Source organism: Nyctereutes procyonoides, unplaced genomic scaffold (genome assembly GCF_905146905.1).
Source record: "Nyctereutes procyonoides isolate TBG_1078 unplaced genomic scaffold, NYPRO_anot_genome, whole genome shotgun sequence".
In the NCBI taxonomy this organism is placed as follows: domain Eukaryota; kingdom Metazoa; phylum Chordata; class Mammalia; order Carnivora; family Canidae; genus Nyctereutes; species Nyctereutes procyonoides.
Genome location: NW_026575140.1, coordinates 27857859 through 27881245, shown reverse-complemented (window position 1 = coordinate 27881245; position 23387 = coordinate 27857859). Strand labels below are relative to the sequence as shown.

Here is a 23387-nt window from a genome sequence, read left to right as displayed (position 1 = left end):
GCTAGAAACAGCCTCTGATGCTAAGTGAAATGCGCTCCAATGAAAGCATCTTCCAGCCACCTCTATGGCACCAAGGAAGGAGTGATTACCTCTATGCCTTCCAGGAGGAGATGGTGCCTAGGCAGCTTTGGAGGGATACTCAGAATTCACTCAGATGCAGGTGGCCTGAACAGATGGGGCACAGGGGTGGTGTAGATGGAGGAGACCAAGAAAGGGCTGAGGAGCAGAGGGGAAAGGCCTGGGCCTCCCATGTGGGAGATTCAGAGTGCTGGGAAGGAGGGAGCTAGAGCCTCTGGGGTGATCCAAGCAGGGAAGAGAAGATGCTATGAGAAGAGATTGCAGAAGGGCCCACAGAAAGGAGGTGGTGACAGGGTGGGTAAAGAGTGGGGAGCCCATGGGAGCTGTGATCTGAGCTGAGTCTGAAGGGACACAGCAGAGGGACACCCCCACAGAGTTGTGAGGCAAGGCTGGGGTAGCCTGCAGTCTGTGAGTGGCCAGCCAGAGCAAAACTGCCCAAGGTGACCCTGGACCTGGGGCAGGGCAGGAGGAGCTCTGCCTGGAGTGATGGGTTTGTCCTAAGACCCCTCACAGGGTGGAAGGAGTTTGTTGACCTCTGAACTGGAAGGCACAGACTTCGTGATGCCAGAGGAACCCAGGGAGAGGGTGGGGCACGCAGGACAGGGCAAGGACTTGGCTTCCAGCAGGGCTTCATCACCTCTACCCTCATGTTAGAAGAGTCTCGCACTTAGTTTGAATTTTCTTCCAAGAAAGTCTATAGTCACCTCTTAAGTGGTGAAAGGCTCAATTTGCTGCACTTAGTAATGGCCAGGGGTGGAGGGCCCCAGACTTGGAGGTGTCACCTGCTGTGAGCCCTGCTGAGCTGGGGGCTGGGCCTTGACTTGAGCAAACGTCCAGGAGGAAGGTGGTGTCATGGATGGAGCTCCTGACTTCTGGGCAAGGCCGTTGACGCCTGGCCCAACCTCAGACAGACAGACAGACCTTACTTCCCTCATCTGGAAAATAAGGCAATCAGGCCAGCATGCAGATGAAAGCAAGAGCCCCTTTCTACTCCGAACACTTTCCAACTTGATGCATCTTCCACCCACCCACTCACCTTGCTGTCGGCAAGAGTTAAGTTTTAATGAGAAAAGAATTTCTCTCTGGAATATTGAGTATAATTAAAACTCTGCCGTGAAAAAGAAAAAAAAAAAATAAGCCCGGCAAACATGGAGAGTACTAGAGGAAGTGAAAATGTTAAAACACAACCCCCATTTTCCTCTCCCTACGACATGGATTATTAAGTCAGGTTTGAAAAAGTTCCTATTAAATATTTAAATATTGCATTAAATATTCATCATCTCAAAAATTGCTTCCTAACCGATCCTTAGGTAAATATAACAATATTTGATCACAAAAGCTGCACAGCCTGACAGGCTCAGAGAGGGTGAGAATCTGTCTGAGGCTCAGTTCCCACGGGACACAGGGAATCCCGCTTCGGGAGGCGACCGGCCTCAGGGAGCCCAGGTGACACGTGGCCTCAGAGCTGCTGGGGGTGGGGGGAGGACTTCTGGGAGCTGAGCCAGCAGTGGGGGGCTCTCTCCTCCAGGGCTGCCTCTCCCCCAGGGCTGACTCTGTGGGGCCCTCTGTCCTGCATACCTGGAAGGCCCTCCTGAGGGCTGAGTGAGGGGTATTCTCCAGGGTTCTCCCAAACTGTACACATGGCCTTGCCTTTGCTCCTGTGGGCACCTGGTCTCCTGGACTGGAGTATAAGCAGCTCTCTGCGGGCAGCACAGGTGGTGTGCCCCCACCTCCCAGGTATAGAGCTGAGGCTCTACAGCGGTGCTTCTCCACTTGTGTGTTGCTGACTGGGTCATTGTTCGTGGTGGGGGCTGCCTGGCACCCCAGGGTGCACTCCCCAGCGCCACCACACCATCATGCCTACATGAAGTGGCCCCAGACATTGCCTGGTGTCCTCTGGGGGTGAACCCACCCCAGGTTGAGAACTCTGCTCTCAAGAGAGGCAGTGAACACTTGCTATGTGTGGATGGCTGGGTGCTGGCTGGAGGGAGGGCAAAATCAAGCCAGTTTGAGTCAGAGCATGGGGCCAGTTATGTGTGGGCATGTGTACAGGCCTGTGAGGCCGGGTGGGGGCTGCTGAGCACGGGACCTGAGTGACCACAGGGCTGGCTCACAGGTGCCACGTGGCATCTTCCCTGAAGTTCTCAGAGCTGGTGGCTTCCACCCTTATCCCTGCCTGTTCTAGACTTCCCCCACCAGGGCCCTTACCCCAAGGCCATGGACCCACTACTGCATGCCGGCCACACTGAGGCTCCCTGACCTCCCAGCCCTGACTTCTCTGGACCCCCTTAACACCCTTCCCACATTCAAGGAGCAGAAGGATGACCAGCCCAGCCCATTGATTGCCCATGTCACTGTCACCAGCAAGTGCACAGACCTCACCTCTGCCACCAGCTCTTCCCCCCTCACAGCAGCCCTGGGCATTTGCAGAGCAGAAGGTCTGGGTGCCCTGGCCTCTCCCACCTCTGTCCTCCTTCCCTGGACAGATTCTGGAGTGAGGAGGAGGCCACAGGTGTTGAGGGGCTCCTCCCCACTGGCAGCAGATATGGGAGTGAGGGCTCTCCTGGGCAGAGTTCTGATAAGTGACCCCTGCTGCAAGGGCCTCCAGCTCCAGCTCACTGGCTCAGCAGACAGGAGAGGGCGAAATCCCATGCCTCAGGGGGCCTGAGCCTCCAAGGCCTGGAGGAAGGACCACGTGCCAGTGGAGAAGCTGGTACCTGGCTGGGGGAACTTGGCTGAGGCCTCCTGCAGAGGGGCCCCTTTGTTCTGAGGCAGCTATCGGGGATATTTTATGCACAAAGATAGAAAAGCGTTTCAAGGTAGAGAACCAAAATATTTCCCACAATGGCCAGTAACCCGTTGTGAATGGTGATCCCCACATGGCCTGTCTGGACCCCTTTAGTTAGAAGGTGGTGGGGGCCATGGCCAGAGAGGCTCAGGAAACCTGACGGAAACCACTGCTGAGTGGTGGCTGGCTGACACATTCTTAAGGAAGATGGCAGAGGCTGACCCCAGGAGTGTGGGGCATGCCGTGGACAAGTCACAGAACTGATTACATGTTGGGATGCCAGACTTGGCTCCCCTCCTTAGGGTGGGCCTGGGGTTTCCTAACTTGAAACTGTGCCCACAGTTGGGTGCAGGGGCCCCATTTTCCTGAGATGAGGCTCCTTCTCTCATCTCATGTCAGGGCACCAGAGGAGACTGACCAGCTCTTACAAGGATGAACGAGGATGTGGCCAGAGCACCCCAAGGACAGGTGCAGCCACTGCCGCACTCTGGTCCTGAACCCACCTTCATGGCCATGGCCTCAAGGTCTTCTCCCAGAATATAGGCCTAAGTAAATGCTGGTTCCTCCTGTCCTCTCAAAGCTGCTCCCTGGCTGATGAGAAAAGGCCTTGGCTTGGGACTAAGATAGAACAGTGGGTCTGGGTTCCAGTTTTGAACCTGCCGTCACATTACCCTTAAGGCTCAGTGTCCTGCATGGGGAGACAAGATGAAGGGTGAAGTCCTGCCAAGTCCAGATGCTCAGGGCCATGGGTTTTGGCTTTAAGTCCACCCTCCAGGCGGCCCTGATCAGAATCCCCAATGAACTTGGAAGAGTCTTGGCCTCTGTAAGGCTTGGGGTCATCCTCCACCGAGCGGGGGTGCTAATTCCCACCCTGATGGGTGGTTGTGAGGCCAGAGGGAGGACGGGTGCCTGTAGCCTGCATGCAGTGGCACGTGCATAGGCAACTTTGACCAGACACGTGCGAAAGCCCAGGGGGATGCCCCAGGTAGCCGAGCTCTCTGCAGAACACGGAAAACGTGGCACCACATGAGGGGGCTTTGTTATCAGCCGCAGCCAGAGGGAAAGCAAGGGGCCTTAGGCTTCAGCCCACCTCTGGTGTGAAGGGGCGAGGAGGGCAGGGAAGGAGCGGCGGCATTCACTGGCCTTGTAAGCGGCATAGATGCAGAACAGAGACAGGTGGGATTGAATTATCCACAGGTGCCCGGGGCTGCAAGCCCGCCACTTCTCCGCTCTGCCTGCAAGATTCAATACCGCCCCTTGCAGGTTAGCAGCATATTGGATTCCAACGAGTCATATTTTAACGCTGCCGAATAGTTGCAGGCGACAGAAAACCTGTTTCTTTCCCATTTTATACACCCAGGAAATTTGTACCACATGCAGCCTGCATGTCATTACACACTTTAAAATATTGCATTCTTTCTTTCTAGAACCTGCAGATCTCTCACAAGGCAGATAAAATGCAGGGCTGTGGGTCAGAGCCCCTCTGACGGGGCCCCAAGAAAGCAGCCAAGTGTAGGATGTCGGCCTCTCCCCATTAAGAATCTATCCCACTGCCTCCACCGCCAGGGAGGCTCATCTCCTAGAGGCTGCAGGACAATCTGTTATTTCCCCGGAGAGGCTGAGGAAGGCGCTTGCCCGGGAGATACAGGTGTAATTACAGAGGCCCAGGCAGGGCCTTGGTTTAATGGATGGAGGGTCCGCTGCTAGACTTAAGTACACATTGCTGAGCCTCGAGACCACCCCCACCCCCACTGTGCTTAGGCTTCTGGTCCAGGGAGACCAGTCCTCCCACCCAGCCCCATTAAAATGTGGGAGCAGCCTCTGCTCCAGTAGAGAGCTATTTGCATTTATGTTCTCCTTTGCAGAGTGCACCTTTCAGAACCTACAGGGGTGGGTTTTGGAAAGTGGGTTTCCAGAGCTTCAGATCTTGGCATGCAGAGCAGCTGCCATTGCCTAGATGGCTGAGAGCAGCTCAGGCCTTGGGCCCTGGCCTCATGGGACCTCCTTTCCCGCTGTCATCTGCCTGGCTCTACTAGGGGAGGGAGGGGTCTGCTCTGTGGATGCAGAGATGAGGAACCTTCCTCCCTGCTGGAAGCTCAGGCTCCACCTCTCCTAAGCAACCTTTCCTCCGTCCGTCCTTGACCCAACCAGAACATTCAGTGCCAGGATTGGGGAGACATAGAGGAACGTGAGTCCAAACCACCTTGAGAAGCTTTTCAAGGGGGAGGGACGCCTTCTGTCCTTTCTTCCTCCTCAGCAGAGGCTCCTTGCAAGACCTGGGATAGATGGCTGAGTTTGAACAGAGCGTCTGTCCACAAAGCACTAATAGGGCAAGTCATCCCCAGCCCACCCAGACGGTCTTTTGGCCTCCTTCCCTTGGCAATCCTGTTCCTTCTGAGCTGGGTCCCAACAATGTGCCATTCCCCACTACGTCCTCTGTGCTGGGCCTTGTGAGGACCTGGGGTTGGGGATGGAGGTTGTCAGCAGAAGGAAAAGGTAAGGTCAAGCCCTTGCCCATGAGGAGTAGACAGGCTCACTGAGAAGACAGGACTCAGAAAGTGAAGAGATGGGTCGCCAAGGGGTGGGGCAGCTCTCACTTAAGGGCTGAGACTTAGACAGCAGGTGTACTAGGCAAGAAACCAGGCAAGCAGGGTGGGCCAGCCCCTACCCCGAGAAATGAGCCCCAGACGGCAGGCTCAGCTCTGCCCAGTGCCTTGAGAGGGCCTCCCACAGGATGATGCTCAGCAAGTGTACGCCAGCTGAATAGGTACGGTGCAGATGGGCCTCTATCTCCTGGGTCCTCTCGAGTTCCTGAAGCCAAGGCAGCATCTCCAGGGACTGGGTGCAATGGAGTCCCTGACTCTCGTTTGTTCCCCGAGCCACAGTTTTGTTTTGTTTTGTTTTTAAAGATTTTATTTATTCATTCATGAGAGACACAGAGAGAGAGGTACAAACACAGGCAGAGAGAGAAGCAGGCTCCATGCAGGGAGCCCGACGTGGGACTCGATTCCAGGTCTCCAGGATCACACCCTGGGCTGAGAGTGACGCTAAACCGCTGAGCCACAGGGACTGCTCTGTTTTGTTTTTCATTGAGGTGAGGTTCACATAACATAGAATTGACACATTTAAAGTGAACAATTCAGCAGTATCTAGAACATTCACGGGGTTATGCCACTATCACCTCCCCCTCTCCTTCCCACCCCCCTACCCTGGGCCCCCTGCCCTGGGTCAAGCAGTTTTCTGGCTCCGTGCCTTTGCCTACTCGGGATGTTTCCTATGGAGGCATCATACACTATGTGGCCTTCCAGGTCCGGTTCTCTCACTCCACACAATGTTTTCACGGTTCACACACGTCATGGTGTGTGTCAGCACTCCATTCCTTTTCATGGCCGCACAATGTTCCGGTGTGTGGCTGTGCCACATTTTGTCTCTCCTCCCATCCGCTGATGGCCACATGGGCTGCTTCCATCTCTTGCGAAGAGCTCTGCAGTGAGTGTGTGTGCATGTGCTGGTGTGAGGATCCTTTGAATTTTGAATCCTTTGGTAGTGACTGGGTCATATGGTAATTCTGTGTTTCACTTTTTGAGGGATGGCCCACAGCTTCTCGCTTCTCTACAAGGGTCAAAAGAGATGTGTGAATCAGCTCCCAGGCTCCAGGAAACGAAGTGCCCACATCATTCAAGGGACTGAAGGTGGCGGAAGGCACTGTGTGTCTATTAGGGAACAAGGAGAGTGAGCAGCCCACTGAGCTAGGGAACTCGCAGGGCCTGTGGTGGAGAAGGGGTGTCCCTGCTGGGGAGTAGAGGGTACATCTAGGGAAATTGAGGAAGACCTCCTGTACCCCCATACAGAAAACATGTCACTAATCTCATTTGACCCAACGAACCTGCAAGATCTGAGTCATCCGTCCCCACCCTCTACTAATAAGGACATTGAGATTCAAGGAGACCAAACCCCCCCCCCGACCCACCCCTAGGCTTTCCCAGTCCTCTGCTCTGCGCAATTTAAGAATTTCCTGGGAGTTTCCAACCCAAGTCTAGCTCCAGTGCTTACACCCTGACTCCAGGACAGATCAGGAAGGGCAGGGAAGGGCCTCTGTCTACCCCCCCCCCACCCTGTCCTCCTACAGAGGTGCCCTAGGCTGGACAGAGGCTCTCCGTCTGAGGGCCTGGGGCTCCTCAGGGACGTTCCCTTCTCCCCCTGCTCTCCCACAAGGACCAGCACTCCTGATCATCCTATCAAAGGATGGAGGGCTCTCCTCTAAGGTCACAGCTGTGAAACCACAGGTACCTCCTTGGGTGGCCAGTACTGTTCAAGCCTCACTCCTATTGTTACCATCATTATTATATTTCCATTCTACAGATAAGGAAATTGAGACCAGGGCACCTAGTGACTCAGGTCCATATGGCAGCTGAGTGCCAGCAGGGCCCTGGGGCATCCCATGTGCTTAAATTCTTGGAGGCACTGAGAGTAGGGCCTGGCAAGGGTAAGATGTCCACACGCTTTTTCAGCATGTTTGTTTTTTGGGGAAGGGACACAGCTCAGGACTCTTGAGGGACCCTAAGGGTCCTTAGGACCAGGTTCAGACCCTGCTCAGTACATCCCGTAGGTTCCCAGGACAATCAGACTTGCTACCCATCCCAGCATCTCTGGCTGGAGCCGGCTGGTTGGTGTAATCCCATTTGGGTGTGTTTCTGACACAGGCCTCCAGATCAATCTTCCGAAGCCAGGAGTGCTCCCTTTGTGGAAGGGCTCTTCCCTGCCACCCCCCACTTTGTAGTGGTGTTTTTGTGAACTTGAGAAAAAATCGGGAAAAGGCCGATTCCCTCTGTCCAGCCCATTAATTCTGCATGCTCAGGCCCAAATTAACCTTGGCAAGGCTTCGAGAGGAGAGAGTAATTCTAACCTTAAAAATCTGCTGATTAAAGCTGGTTTCAGGAATTCGATTCTACTTAATGCCTTGGCAGGGAGCCCAGCCTCACATTAACATGGCCACAGACTTGGGTCCTGGCATTTCCCTCCACCTTCTTAATAAACAAAACCCATTGCCTGTCGTAAGCAAGAATCCCTTTCTTAGACTCCTGCTGCACGCAGCCGTGTGTGTTGCCGAGCGCCGTGGGTATCTGGATGGTGTCATGGGTACCTGGGTGGGGCGGTGCCAAGAGCCGGGTTCTAGCAGGTCCGGGAGCAGAGCAATAATTACAGCAGGAAAGCCGGGCACTCCAGCCCTGAGAATACCGAGCAGGGCAGGTGGTAGAGCAAGGGCTGGTTTCTGGGCAACCCTTTGGCCTCCGTGCCACCTATAAAGGCCTCTCGGGGCTTTCAGAGCCGAGTCCTGGTGTGTTCCACATCCATCAAGCCCCTGCACCTTCTGGGGACAGGGACCAAGGAATGGATCATGAGTAAGGACAAGGGCCAGCCACCTGGATCATATACTGAAAACCCCTAGCACCAAGGACCAAGGACTGGCCCCTCCCCTAGAGAGGCTCAGTGTCCCCCATTAGCATTTGCATTGGCTGAAATGTGCAAAGCTGGCCCTTTGGCAAGGGGGGCACTAGACCAAGAGTTACTTGTGGGAGTCCATTCTCCTCCTCAGAGTCCTCAGTACAGGGGTGCATGGTTCGCCGCAGGGGACCCCATGGCCATTAGCACAAGAGGAAGGGAGGGAGGCCCTGATCACTATAAACCACTTTCTAGATCAGTTCCAGCCACTGGCAGGGCACCAAGAAAGAGGTCTCAGCAATACGCTTTGATGAGAGAAAGGAAATTTCACTATATTTATTTATTTATTATTTATGCCCAGTACTTTTAGGAAGTATTTGAAGTAGAAACAACCCAGATATATATATATTGAAATAGGCTCAAAGAGTAAGACTGTGAGTGTAGGCAGGGAGCTGAGTCAGAGGATGTGGGTCTGTACATAGACATAGTGAGGAGAGTTTCCCTGCTGGCAGTTCCCGGGGGGGGGGGGGGGGGGGGCGGCAGAGCTGCCTAGCACTCCTCAGCGAAGGGGAGCAGGATGGAAGGGACACCCTTGACAGCCTGTGGGGGGCCAGGTGCCCAGAGGGCCTTCTGAGACATGAGAATACCCCAGAGCAGCTGGTTCCCACAGCTGTTTGGCGAGGACAGGGGATGGACAGGAGCCCACACCCACCTGGCTGAAGGTCCCAAGGGCAGGAAAGCGAGCAGGTAAGGGCGACCAGGTGTCTAGACCGGACCCCCAGCTGAAGCCCCTCCACTTGGCCATGGAATCCAGAGCAGAGCCCGTAGGCCAGCCAGGAGGACCCGGGTTAAGCTGCCAGCCCCCCTTCTCTGCTGGAGAGCCATGTCTCAGATCACCTCCTTCCCTAAATCTAAATTTACCTCATTATCAATTTTTAGCTATTACTCCGTTTTATATCCACTAATTTATTAATCCTGGAACCCCCCCAAAAAAACAATAAAGCTGAAGCTCCAAGGATTTTATTTATATCTTTAAACATGATTTTTATGCCTTTTTATCTAAAAATTCATTTGATCTTTATTGCCCTTCTCACTCATGTCACCGCGGTTAGGCCGATGCGGCCCTGCTCGGGTGTGCTGTCCCGCAGATGCTCAGCCTGTCCCTGGGGAGGCAGCTCAGTGAGCGGAGGCAGGTGGGGGTGCAGGGCTGCCAGGGCGAGGCCCCCGTGGCCTCTGAAGTTCTGCTGTGGCCCTGGGGCAGGATGTCCTCTTCCCCCGCCCCTAGAAGGGGCTTCTCAGAGCTCACGCTGTCCCCTGACCTCTGCTGCTCATGTTCCCCTTCAGGTCCCTTTACTGGACACCTGAAGATGCTATAAAGATGATCTAGATGTTTCTGTGGAGATGTTGGGAAGCCTCTAGTGTAAGGCCTCCCTCTCCATGATTCCCCTGGAGCACCTCTCAGCATTTCTCTCTACTCCTCACCCAGACCCAGGAGCCCCAAAGCCTGGGGGTGCGGAGGACAGTGGCTCCTCCTCCCTTCCCTAGAGGCCCCACCCAGAGGGTCTCTTTGAGTCTCTCTGCTTGTCTAAGGTCCTGCTACCCCTGTGCACCCCCTCCACCAAGCTCCTGCTGATGCCGGTGCCCAGGGACACTCCTGTCCCAGGGTCTGGGGGTCCACAGAACTGTCTGCAGGGTGATGGGGTGGGGGACACACATGCCCCAGGCCTGCTGGGCACCCCCTCTTTCTGGCTCTCTCCCTTGTACACTGCGCATCTGGGGGGACGGGGCAGAGAGCCACCTGCCTTACAAAATTTGCTGCCCAATCCTTTGTGTCTGCCCCTTGATTCCTCCAGTTCTGGGGACCTGACCTCCACAGCCCAGCTGGGCCACCTGGTCCTCAGTGTACCTCTGGAACGTGCACTGAAACTTCTGCCCGTGAGATAGCAATGAATTCCCAGGGTTCAGATTTTAGCTTTAACATGTCCCTGTGACCTTGGGTGAGAAACTAGCATCTCTGAGCCCCAGCTCTCACATCTACAGAGAGGACATCCTACCACCCCCTTCCAGGGTAATGGAGAGGCCCCTGGTCTCTTCCCCTCCCCCAGATCACCTATAGCACCAAGCACAAGAGACTCTCTGTTAGTTGGCAAAATGACTGACTTCATGTCCTGGAAGAGCAAGCCACCAGGATCCCAGTCCTGGAGGTAACCAGTCTCAAGAAGGAGTCCTTTGAGGCCCTGGAAGATGACTCTTTGGGATCCTGCCCACCCCTTCCCAGAGCCCCCCCTCCCCCTGCCCGCAAGAAGTTATGGGGCTAATGGGCTTCCTCCAGGGAAGGGTCTGGTTCCACTGGACAACCTAAGGGTGACCACGGCTGGGACCAAAGAGTCATCTTCCATGCTGCCTGTGTGACCCGCCGGTGTCAGGTTGGGAGACCCAGCCAGTCCCCTTGCTCTCTGACCTCCATCCCCTGCTGTGGCAGGGCCTCAGCATACTGGGAGATGCCATTCCTGATTGTCTTAAGAGAGAGGCCAAGATAGAGACCGGGTCAATGATGATCTAATATTCCAGATCTCTCCTGTCACCCAACCCGGAGGCCAAATCAGACTGCAATCCATTTAGCTCAAACTAATTTTAAAGCAATTCACTATTTAACAAGTTCTGAGGCCCAGTGCTTTTGCAGGCAGCATGCGAATTGAATCATTTGGTCTAATCTTAGATTAATACGAACCAAATCCTTCAGTGAGGACAGTCCTGGGAGCAGCCCGGGACTTCACCCCTTTGTCTTTGACGCAGGCAGGCCCAGCAGAAGGCCTGACCCTCAGCCATTGGCATGGACGCCTGAGTGAAGCTGGCAGGGGCTGGCCCGCTGGGCAGGGTCAGGCAGCCATGGGTCTGAGTCTCCCTCTGCCTCTTCCTAGCTGTGTGACCTTGGACAAACCACTACCCTGCCCAGCCTCAGCCTTCCCCAGGATGTCTCTCTGCCAGACAATGTAGAGCTAGAGACTAGAGACAGGAGGAAGTCTGTGTCACCCCCCACCCCACCCCCACCAGCACTCTCACACAAGACCTTCTAGTAGTGCCTTCCGGGATCAGCTCCAGCTTTCAGGGCACCAGGGGAGCAGCAGACTATGTAGCTTGCAGCAGCTGCTGCTGGTCCAGGGAGATCTGGGAGGTCCTGGAGGGTTTTCCCTTTACCTGCTCCTTGGAGAGCACCTGCTTGTCCCAGGAAGTCAAAGCTTTAGCAGCAAAGGAACCATGTTTACCCCCACCTGGGAGCCCTACAGTTCTGCCCTACACCTGCTCGGGTGCCTTCCTGTCCCCCTGAGAGTCCCAGGGCCGGCTCACGACCCAGGCAGGCAAGACACTTTCGTGCTTCTGGGGTCACACTGGAAGGATGGGATTCTTGCTACCTGCCCAGCTGCAGTGAGAGAGAAGAAAGCACCAGGAAGACAAATAGCAAGGAGAGATGGAGACAGAGGGAGGGAGGGAAAGCTGCTAAGGCCAGATCCGAAGTTCTAATCTTGCATCTGCACTTCTTCCATGAATTTGCAGAGCTCCCCACAGTCCTTCCAGGAAACCTGCCTGGGCATGCAGAGCCTGGACCAGTGCAGCAGGGCAGAACCATAAGAATCCCAGGCCTTAGCGTCCATGCAAGGCCATCTGCCATCCGCTCATCACAGGTCCCATGGGGAGACAGCAGAACAGTCTGTGACTCATAGACTCGGCCATCTATCCCTCCACTTAAGATACTGCTCTTGTGCACCTACCCTGGCTTTTTCCACCAATTATGCCCCAGCCTTCTGCTACTCACCCTTTCTGATTCATCATAAATGTCACTTCCTCTTAGGTAATTTGGCTTAGAAAGAGACTCTTCCCTCCCCCGACTTCCATCACACCCTGTCTTGGGGATCTTGCACTTAGCATCAGGCCTGTTTTGATCTGCTTTTGTTGGTTTGCTCCTGTCTCCCACAGGGGAGCATGGGCTGGGGAACAGGCCACAACAGAGAAGAGTCCACAAAGTGAGAACTTGTTTTCAGGAGAATCCGGCTCCACGCCCCCCTCTTACAACCGAGCCAAGACCCAGCCCGGCCCCGGGTGCCCTTTCTTGGAGGATCTACCTGTCACTCCATCTGCCCGGGCACTGCCCCTCACCTGCTTCAGCCCAGAATATTCTGAACAAATGGCCCCTTACGCCTTCATCACTTCAGAGCAGGATTAAATTGTTATCTTCTGGGTGGATTCCCCCTTCCCTTCTATCACCTCTTTGTCTTCTGTCTCCTTTATACCATGACACATTTTTAAAACTATTCATCTTTGTCATGTGAACATCAGATTCAAGGTAAACCAGGCACCTAAAAATCTATTTTCACTCAGATTGCTGTTGTGCAGACACCTGGGTGGGGGGAGAGACCAGGCCAGGCCACTGGGGGGATTTGGGGCTGCCAACACAAGCCTAATCCAGCTCTTGGGATTATAAATGGCGATATGCCATAAACACCCTAGTCTAAGGACACAGCAGGAATTATGCCTGCATCAGAGAAGGCTTTGGGTGGCAAGAGGCTAGGAGTGAGTTTTTCTGTGGCGGCACAGGGGCTCTAGGAGACACTTGTGGACTGATTCAAGCTGGCCCAGGTAGAATGACATGTACCAACCTGTGGACATTCCAGCTCCCCAAAGTGGAGCCAATATCAAAAATCCCAACCTCGACGTGCCTTCTCCCCCCAAACCCTGGATCCCCCACATCCCAGCCATTGGGGTCTCAGGCTCCAAGAGTCTCAGCCAGACATCTCTGCACTGGATCTCCACTCTTGTTCTCTAGAGTTGCGGTGTCCAATGGAGCTCCATGCGATGACAGACTGTTTCACACCATCCCACACCATAGCCACTAACTACGTGTGCATGTGACCATCGAGCACTTGAAGTGAGGCTAGTGACTGGGGAGGTGAAGTTTCAATTTTTTTTCATTCTACTGAATGTGAATGTGAATCTGAATAGCTACACATGGCTTGTGGCTGCCATGTTGGGTACTGCCACTCTAGAGAGGCCTGGCAAGCAATACTGGGGACCCATGCAGTGAGATGCTGGGCTCACACTTTCCCAAAGAGGGAGGTCAACAGCCAAACTTGGCTTTGGGGTTTCCCTGCCTCTTGTGGAAGGAGGCCCTCAGGAAACAGAATGAAATGTTTCCTGCAGAGAAGAAATTCCATTGGCAGCCGAGGCCACAGAGATGAAGGGCCATGTCCCCAATACTGAGGTTGCTGCAGTCAGATTTCTGTAATTTCTCTCACTCAATTCTGCTTTAATTAATAAGAAGGTGCTTGACAGGTACAGGAAGCCATGTTTTCATAGGCACCTACTACATGCCAAGAAGTCCTCTGATCCAAGCACCATGCCTGAGTGTCAGCTAATCTCCTATTAGGCATTTAGGGTGATACACAACATTCTCAGGCCCAGAAAATAAACAAACAAACAAACAAACAAAAACACAATTAAGTCCAGTTTGAAAGACATCCAAGTTCTGTGAAAACTGCCGTGGACGATGGTGAGAGACGTGACCTATCCTGTAGTCTCCCGTGTCATGTGTATTTGTACCTTCCACACATTTAGGTCTTTGCTGCTCCCTCTTTGCCATGCTTACATATTCACATCACATGGAAATGAAGCACAGTGTATTGAGCATCTGCTATGTGGAAATCACTGTGGGGAATTTTACAAAGGACCATACAATTCACATTCTTCCCTATTTGGTGGGTCAAGGGTTAGCAAACCATGGCCCATGGACCAAACGTGGCCTACTACCTATTTTTTTTTCCTACTACCTATTTTTGTTCAGCCTGAGCTAAGAATGGTTTCTACATTGTAGAATGGTTGGGGAGGGGGAAATCAAAAGAAGAATAATATTGATGACATGTGAAATTATGCACAATTCGAATTATAATATCCACAAATAAGGTTTTGTTGAGACACAGCCATGCCCATTTGCGTACCTATTATCCAAAGCTACTTTTGCCCTATGAAGGCAGGATTGAACAGTTGTAACAGTGACCATCTACTCACAGGCCAAGAATATTTACTATCTGACCTTTACGAAAAGTGCCAGCCCCACGATACAGGAAGCAGGACTGAAGACCCCAGTGGCAGTATGTATCACACCAGGGGCAGAACCCACATCCTCATGGCTGTCCCTGTCCAGGGACTCCTTCCACTGGCCTGGTCAGGAGGGGCTTCCGAGGGGCTTCCTTGGAGAGGGAGGACCTAGATGTCTCAGGCAGGGTGGGGTTTGCACGGGTAGTGGGACCACAAGAGGAGAAGCACAGGAATCGGAGCCACAAGGTTGGCCTGGAGACAGTGCATCCGTGTCCTGGAATCCCAGCAGAGAGTGGAGGAGATGACAGAGGGTTGGGGTTTCCCTGGGAGGAGGAGAGGAGAGAGAGACAGAGAGAGAGAGAGGTGGAGAATCAGCTGCTCACATGAAGCCACTGAGAGCTGAACAGAAGAGGGGAGCACCTGAAGGTGTCCTAGTCTCCCAACCAGTAAAGCCTTGCTCATCACGCAGAGGTGTTACCCTCTTTTGCCCACTGAGACCATTGGGTGTTGAAGCCTGTCAGACTGTCTGGCACCTGGGAGACCCCCAGCAGCTGAGTCTGTTAGGGAGAAATCCAATGGACAAGATTTGCAGCCAGTGTGCCCCTTCTTTATAGGAAGTGTTTGTTTTGAATTAAAGGGAGCTCCTGTTTACTGTTGGTTTCCCTGTAAATGTATCTTTCCTTTTTATTAAAAAGGGGAAAAAAGCCCCACTGTGTCATAAAAGCAATTTTGAGTATTTAAGAAAAAATTCCTCCCTGCTCAGCTGTCACGTTTAAGGGAAGGTGTCAGGCCTTAATTCTGCAAATATAACGAATTTGAAAGTTGCTTCCAGCTAGGGGTGAGTTTCTCCCGAGTTTTCCTATAAATAGCTAGTTGATTTCTCTTTTTCTTTCATTGTGTGCATGCATAAACAAGGGGCTCACAGTACGCTGTCCTGCACACAGCCCTGCACACATGTGCACACGCACACACATGCAGTTGTGTCCACCAGCCCTAGGAAGTGACTCTTCCTCCAATCACATCACGGCCCCCAAGCAAAAAACTCAACCCACAGAGCCCCAAGGGGAGCCCCAGGCCTGATCAAAAAGCACCAGGAGTTTGTAAAACACAGATCACTACAGACAAACTTGATTGCTTTTTTGATGAGCAGGTAAAAGAACGGATTTGATACGTTGCCTCACGAAATAGTGTGCAGTTAATCCTCAGGTGGCTTGGTGAGGACGTTGTCATGGACGAAGAGCTGCAGAGTGAAGACCTGGTGACAAAGGGCCCTGGCAAGAGAGTCTGAGGTCAGGGCTGGGGGCCTGGCTGGGGGCGTGCCGTGAACGAAAGTGGAGAGGCCCAGGGTGCCCGGCCCATGGCGAGCCAGGCCAGTCACCTGCCGAGTGTCGGCAAGTTCATGCCTCACCGGCACCAGAGTGGAGAAGCCAGCCTGAACCGACGCCCACTCCCAGGCTTCTCTGTTGCCTTCCAACGCTGTCTCTATGCCCAGATTGCTGTGTCCAGCCCAGACTGAGCACTGAATCCCTGCATACTGCTCCACCCTGTGTCTTTACTTGAATGTCTCACGATCTCCTCAACCTCACCAAGCAGAAATCTGAAATCAGCCTCTCCCCAACCCCCAACCCCAGGCTGCTGTAGCCCTGGAGCATGGATAGGACCACTTGTCCCCTGCCCACCACCCCCTACCCCCGCCACACACACACATCTGTCTGTACAGCCAGAAAGCCAGGCACCGTCCTTGCACCTGGCAAGCGTGGCTGCTTCTCCACACCCAAATTCTACTGCTACCACCATCCAGTGCCAGTGGGTCTCCAGGCTCACGTGGCTGGCCTGGGGCCCCTCACCTTCCTCAGCTCTGTGTCCTGGCCACACCATACCACAGTGAGCTTCTGAAGGGCAGATCTTCTCATGATGTCTCAGGACGAAGTCAAGCTCCTGGCCGTGGCCCCCACAGTTATAGTGACCTGAACTGACCTACCTGCTTTAAATCTGACCCCCTCTCCCACTGTCCTCTGGGACTGTCCAGAGCATCCCACCTGGGCATCTCCTCTTGACCCTCACAGCCACCTAGGAGACAGGAGGAGGAAGGTGCCCTTCTCACAGCCTAGGAGGACAAGGACTCTCCCAGCAGGTCCCCTTCCCCAAGCAGGACCCATCTCTCCAGAAGCTGGAGTCTTTACCGACTTCAACTCACCAAGGGTGAATTACTGGAAACTTCTTTCGCCACAGGGACAATAAGCCAGCTACTCAACATGAGTCAGAGTTCCTTGAAACCGAAGCTTAGCCCTTTAAGCATTAAATGTGAAGCCATTTTTCTAGGATGGTTTTTTTAGTCCATGGTTCAGAGACCTGAGCCTTCAGAATACCACAAGCAAAAATGAAACATTTATTGGCTTAGGGGTCCTTTCCTGTGACAGGCTGTGGAGACCAGTGGGATGGTCGCTAGTTATTTTCATTCAGAGGGTCTGAGGCTCCCAGTCCTGGGATTAGAGATGGGCAGTGAACCGTGGGGGTGGTGACCCCGTGTGCTGCACAAGGTGACATGGGGAGGAGGCAATGCCCTTGGGCTCCTAAAGTCCTTGGGGCTCTCTGGGAGGGGCTTTCCCTCCCTCCCTGGATGCTATTTGACATGGTTCGCTCTCATCTCATCATAGTCCGCTTTCCCTCTCTCCAGCCTTCCTAGACTGTGCTTCTCATCTGTGGAGACCAGAGCCATCAGATCACCAGGGCGGTTAGAGTAATATCTAAAAATAGAGTAACTAGGTTCTAAGTGAGGCCCCGAGTGTTCCTCTGATTAAAATGCATGAGCCTTGATGTAGAAATGGTGATGTTTCTTTTTAACATCATCCTGCTTATTGGATGGTTCTGGGCAATTCTGGGCAGGTGAGGTTGCCCACAAATGCAGAGGTGGCTCAGGGGAGGGTGGGCGCATGCTTCCTCTTTCCTGTGGACTCTCAGAAGGGACACACAGTAGGTGTTGGGTAAATTCCCACCGAGTCCTTGTGTGTGGTTCAAAGACGCCGCAGCCCAACCCAGGCTGCTCAGCAGTGAACTGGGGGGAATGGAATGAAGTTGCACATCAGCCACATTCTTTTCAAGTTTGAGAAAAAGCAGTGGGAAGAGAAGGAGACAGGTGAAGGGGGGTAGTCTGCAAACCCTCAAGAGGAACGAACAGTGGGAAAAAGCAGATGTGCAGCCTTTTATTTCAAAGAGACGGGAGAGAGTTCTTCTCTCAACAATTTATGTCTCTCTCCATTTGGCTCATTACATGAGTAAGAGTAATGAAACTGCCCATGAGGATATGCAAATTCCAAAGGAAAAGAGCTGATTAGAGTTGCAGGTGGGTTGCTCATTCGTGGCAAACAAATGGTCACAGGAAACGTCCAAACAGGCATCTCTTTCTGCAAGAAGGAGTGAGTTATCAAAAATAAAAGTGAGAAAAGAAAAACACAGTGTATTAAAAACCAGAAAAGTCAAGAAAGAATATTGCCTTCTTAATAATAAATACATTTCGTGGGCAAGAATTGCAAGGGAATCGTTTAAATTAATTTCCGCTTTGTTTGGTTGGTTTGTACAGGGTTTAGTCCCAGCTGACAGCAATTTGTAAAAGTTCTAACATATTGGAAATCTGATTTTCTTACAGCCAGAATCCCATAGTCCAGACTGATTTCTCTTCAACTCGGCTAATCAGACAGGCAGGGCTCAGATGGACTCCTAGTAAAAGCAAATCGTACTTGGTCTTTTGGGGGGTGCTTTAAATGCAGAGCTGCTGGCCACTTCTCCCTGCAGCACCAGTGCTGGGAGGGGCTGGCTATGGTGAGGTTCAAATGAGCAATGAGAGGTCAAGGGGAGACTGTGCTCATCCTTGGCCTGCGAGGTTCTGGGGTCCTGCCTGCACTCTCTGCCCCACCGATTCTGGAACGTGTGCTTTGGGAAGCCAGGGAAACTCTGCAGGAGATGGAAACAGAGAGTTTCTGGTTTAGAATTGGAGGCTACAAAAGAAAAGGCAAAATCTTGTCCCCCTGAGACTCTCAGAGTTGGGTTTTGAGAGGACTGTTCTCACCGATCCCTGATCCCACCTCTGCCTGGACGCCTGCCCCACAGGGCCCAGTGCTGTGTGCACAACACACTGGGCAGCTCCACCCACCTGAGTCCCCACTGCCCCCCCACACACACACATACACACCTACCTGATTCTCCAAAACCAAATCCATCTGCAAAAGATGCAGCTTGAACCTTAGAACAAACAAAAAATATGAATGAAAAACTAAATAAAAGCCTGCACGTGGGTTGTGCATGAGGGGCCTCTCAGCCTCTAGAGGTCAGAGTCCTAGGAAGCCCACCCCCACCAGCCTCAGAGGTCCCACCAGCCAGGGCCACCTCGCCTGCCTGGCACAATGCCCTTGACTAGCAAAGGTCTGGCATGGGCGGTGTGTACATGTGTTTGAATCAATTCCCTACACCTCCGGTCCCTCCCTGTGCACCAAGGGGTCTTAACCTAGGCTCTGTGGATGAACCTTCAGGGTAACTCCGAGCCCCTAATATTATGGGCAAAACGTATACATATGTGTGTTCCCCTGGTCCCTGGCTTTTCTGGGTTCACACATGCCTCCATGGCCCCCAAAGGGGAAAGCACCCCAGCTGTCCATCAGGGTGTGCACACTAGCGCTTCCCAACTCTGCTTCTTAGATACGGACCCAGGCATCAGTCCCAGCCCTGGAGCCAGGCCCAGAGGCGCCCGCCCTCAGGCCCCAGGGTGCTGGCAGAGTCCATGGCCCCTTCTGGCTCCTTCTCTGTTGCGCCGTCCTCCTCCCTTCTTTCCCTCTTTCCAACTGAATTCTCGTTTTTCCTCTCTCCCTAGTGCTTGTACGGCTGCTATGTCCATTCCTCCATCATCCCCACCTTCCACCGGAGGTGCTACTGGCTCCTTCAGGTAGGTGGCTGGGACTGGATTCTTCTTCCGTCTCCGGTGCTGGGGAATGTGTGCGGAGGGAGCTGCGCGGGCGTGGGGCTCCTGCGTGCAGCAGCTCGGGGCCAAGGCTCCCTGGCGAGCTAGGGGCGTTGGCGTGTGGTGCTGAGGCCAGGCGTGTGGCTGGCCTGGTGGCTGTCAGGTGCCAGGGAGGGGAGAGGCCTGGTGGAGCGGTTAGTGCTTCCTGCCCCAGGAGAATCAAGCCCCACCAGGTGCTTCCAGGGTGCCTCAGTTTCCTCTTGATGAGGACGGAAAGAAGGCTGAGCATCTTGCCCCTGATTGCAAAATGCGTGTTGGCTGAAAGCTGCACATTCGGTTTCCCTTGTGGGTTAGTTAGTCGTCGGCACTTGTGGAAAATCGGCTCTCAGAGGCATGCCGGTGGCAGTTGGATTGATTGGAATGGTTGTTGGGAGAGGAGGAGCCCGTGACTCAGCGGGAAGGAGCCCAGTTATCAATTTGTGATGTCTGCTCTGCAGTGGGACAGAGAAAGGGGTGAAGGAGCCCCCCAGCTACCCTTGCCCCATGAGAGTCTATGGTGCTGGTGCACAGCCTGGTGGAGTCAGACCTGGCTCAGCAGCGTGGCTGCCCAGCCTCTTCCCCCGTTGGTGGTCGCTGGTGGTCACCCTGCTGAGGAGAGGGTGCTGCCCTGTGGGTGGGAAGGTCCGAGGGATCTATTGGTCAGGCTGGACCTGGGTTCTTTGCAAAGCATGTCCTCTGATCTGCAGCCATTCTCTGTGGGCCCCACCTCCCTGGGGGCCAGGTGCCGCTGCCCCAGTTTCTTCCTACTGCCTCTACCCTTTCCCACTGTGGTTCCACTTTCTGCATCCACCGTGGTTCCAGTTAGCTGACCCCTAGTCCCCAGTGGCCAGAAGCTCTCCCTGGCTTGCAGTTGGCAGTGCAATTAGGAGGGATCTGACAGATTGGAAAATGCCCAAGGTCACAGCATTCATTCAGGGAGCAGAGAGAGCAAAGGGGCCACTGGTCCCAGGGAAGGTGGCCTGGAAGGTATCTGCAGGGCCCAGAGCCACCTTGGTGTGGATGTGGAGGCCCTGCCCAGGCCCTGCCTCCAAGCTTTGCCCTTGCCCCTCAGTTCCAGAAATAATTGTTTGTGGTTCAGCAAGTTCATTAGTGGATGACGCCTGAGACTGTCCGAGGATGTGCTGATTTGCAAAGACACGGCTTCCCTGACATCTTGCCCCGTTGTCAGTTTCCGGGGATGTCAGTTCCCTGGGAGGCTGGCCTAGAAGAACCGTCTCCTAATTGCTCGGCCTCGCTTTCTTGTGAAAGGGGCCTCCCGCGTGGTCATGGGCTGATACTTTTGGTCTTGTTAACACGAAAGGTTTTCTCTTCTACCCGGCTGCAGGAGTAGAATGTGGGCCTCCCACCCCAAGAGCAGGGATCTGGTGCAGTTGGAGCAGGTCCTTGTGTCCCCAGAGTCACACACTGCCTGCCGAGGAATATTTTCACCCGGAGCAGCCTGCACCCGGGTCACCTCCTTCCTGCTCCTCCAAAGGCACCAGGGCCTGTTTTGGCTTTTTTTTTTCTTTATAGTCTGATGCCCTATTGAAACACCCCTTGGGCACACTCTCGGGATTCCTGGCCGCCACTGCCCCCTGTTGGAGCAGGGCCCCCAGCCAGCTTCCTGCCAGCCTGCCTCTCCTGCAGCCCACTCTCCACTCCTCAGGGGTGCTCCCTCCTCCAGGCCTTCTCTCACACCCACGCCTCCGCCTCCGCCTGTCTCCTCTCATTCCATCACGTGCTTGTGGCTTTTTCATTCCACTAAATTTACTTTCCTAGAATCAGACACCATCAGGCAGCCATGGGGTGTGAGCTCATTACCGTCCAAACTGGATTCCACTCAGATTTTGTTTCTGGGGCCAGGGAAGAAGTCAGGCGGTGGGGAGTCGGGGGTCGGGGTGGGAGGGGAGTGTCTGTGGTCCCAGCCGGCCTCTCTCCCTGTGCTTCAGTCCTGGCCACTATGTGCTAGAGACATACCTGGGGTGATGCACATTCATCTGGGTTTGTCACTTCCAGCTGGCAGGGGAGCCCGTGTCCCCAAAGGCCAGTATCACAGGAACTAGTTGGTTTCTTAAAGGTAGATCTGGGCCCCCGTATTTTCTCTTTCCAGCCCCAGGGAGTGGTCACTCTAGAGCATTGCCCTTGTTTCTGTGAGCAAGTGACCGGAAGGGATACACACAGGGGTGGGGGCTTCTGCTCCCCTGTCCATGCTGGGCAGTAGCAGGTTAAGGAGCCAAGGCCAAAGCAATTAGTGGGGTGCCCCTTCCACATGAGCTTGATAGACACTGCGGCAGCCGGCACGGCTCAGGGCAATTTGTTCCGGTGCTAATTACAACACCAGGATAATGACGGTGTGGCCAGGTTTAATTTCTCCAATATTAAATAGGAAAGAAGCTATGAGACACTGGCCCAGATGGAAATCAGCCCAAGTTTGTCTCTGACACCAATTACCAGGAAAAAGGATTGGGTGGGAGTGAAGGTATCAGGGCAGTGGGTGAGGTAGGAGCCCTTGGCTCCCTGGAAGCCAGCCTGGTCCCCTGAAGCCACCAGCTGCTGACCACACCCCTCATGGCAGTGGTGTGTGAGGGGTTGAGGGACACGGGGAGCTATCCTGAGAGGAAGGGGGTTTGGGGGAGCAGTGAGGGAAAGCGAACTTCTGGGTAAAGGAGAGTTTGTTCAAGGGGCACCCCCCCCCCACTGTCATGCCAGCCCAGCAGCCAGCAGGGGCCTCTGGGATCCCAAACTGGTACCACTCATCGCAAGGTCACTTAGGGCAGCAGGGCCCTCCACCCATGCAGACTTGATTTTCTTCTGCAGCCAGACCATGAGGTCCCTGAGGGAGGAACCCGCACCCCCCCCCCCCCGTCCCTCCAGAGCCCAGCACAGAGTCCCAGCCGGCCAGGGAGGGGCCGGCCACCTCAGGACCGGGGGTGGGAGCGTGTGTCAGACCCGGGGCCGGAGTCAACGCCCCTGCCAGAAGCAGGGGGTCAGGGAGAGGAGGGGGACAGGAGCTGACACAACACTTAAAAGTTTCTGAGTGACCTGGTTTTCTGAGGGAACTACCCTGCCCCCTGTCCATTGCTAATAAATATTTTATTAAGATGTGAGCAGGGAGACAAGTGAGGAACCAGAGCCTTGCCTGAGAGTGGAGGGTTCATAAGGTCATTGTCGCGGCTGGCATGCACCACACGAGGTCATCTGCCCAGCTGGGTCAGGGCCTCTGGGGGATTTGCCCTGGGGCCTCGAGGAGCCACCACCGCTGCCCGGGACACCTGCCTCATCTGTCACATCATTTGCACACTGGGGCTTCCATGTGTCACAGCTGGCAGGTCCCCTAGGTTTCCCTGAGCTCAGCTGCTGCATTTCCTAGATAGACACAGAGGCCCAGAGAGGACAGGGCCAGACCCAGGGTCACCCAGCTGGTCAGCGACAGGGCCAGCTGGGGGCAGGCCTCCTGATTCCTTGCCTCTGCCTCCAACGGCCTGAACACAGTGATCACTGCAGTCATCCCGGCCCTGAGCCTTGCTGGGCGCCGGAGGAGGTGGGCCGCTCCTGCCGCTGGGCTGCTCCCAGGGTGAGCCAGACAGTGCATGGGGCCTCAGGCTCCATCCCTGCTGCCCACAACCTCTCCTGTTTGGGATCTTCTAGTGCTGGGGCGTGGGGCCTTCCTGCCGCCCCCTGCATCCCCTTCCTGGGCCTCCACATTCCATCCGTTTGGCCATTTCTTCCCCTGTCCACAGCCTCAAGGAGAACAGGCCCTTGTTTCAGGCTAGACTTTCCAGCAGATTCTGTATGGCTCATTTGGAAACTATTTCTGCTTCTAATGAGTGTTTTTCTTTGTGCCCTGTCCTCTAAAATGCTTAATGAATGTTTTCTGTGCTTGAGTGAAGCAGGGGGTGTGTCCCTGTGTCTGCCACTGCCATTTGGGGGGCTGTTAGGCTGTGGAGGCCGGCTCACTGGGGCAGAGGTAGCGAGGAGCTCTCCTTCCTGGCCCACCGC

The 23387-nt window shown here is 54.2% G+C and overlaps 1 protein-coding gene across 1 annotated transcript in view; it reads left to right on the top strand.

Annotated features, from left to right (window-relative positions):
• The window catches only part of CAMTA1 (calmodulin binding transcription activator 1), a 1317854-nt gene that overhangs the window by 1054442 nt on the left and 240025 nt on the right, over positions 1-23387 (top strand). The window contains exon 8 of the mRNA XM_055306507.1: positions 19263-19334. Coding sequence (XP_055162482.1) covers positions 19263-19334 — 72 coding nt within the window. The remainder of the gene's footprint in view (positions 1-19262; positions 19335-23387) is intronic.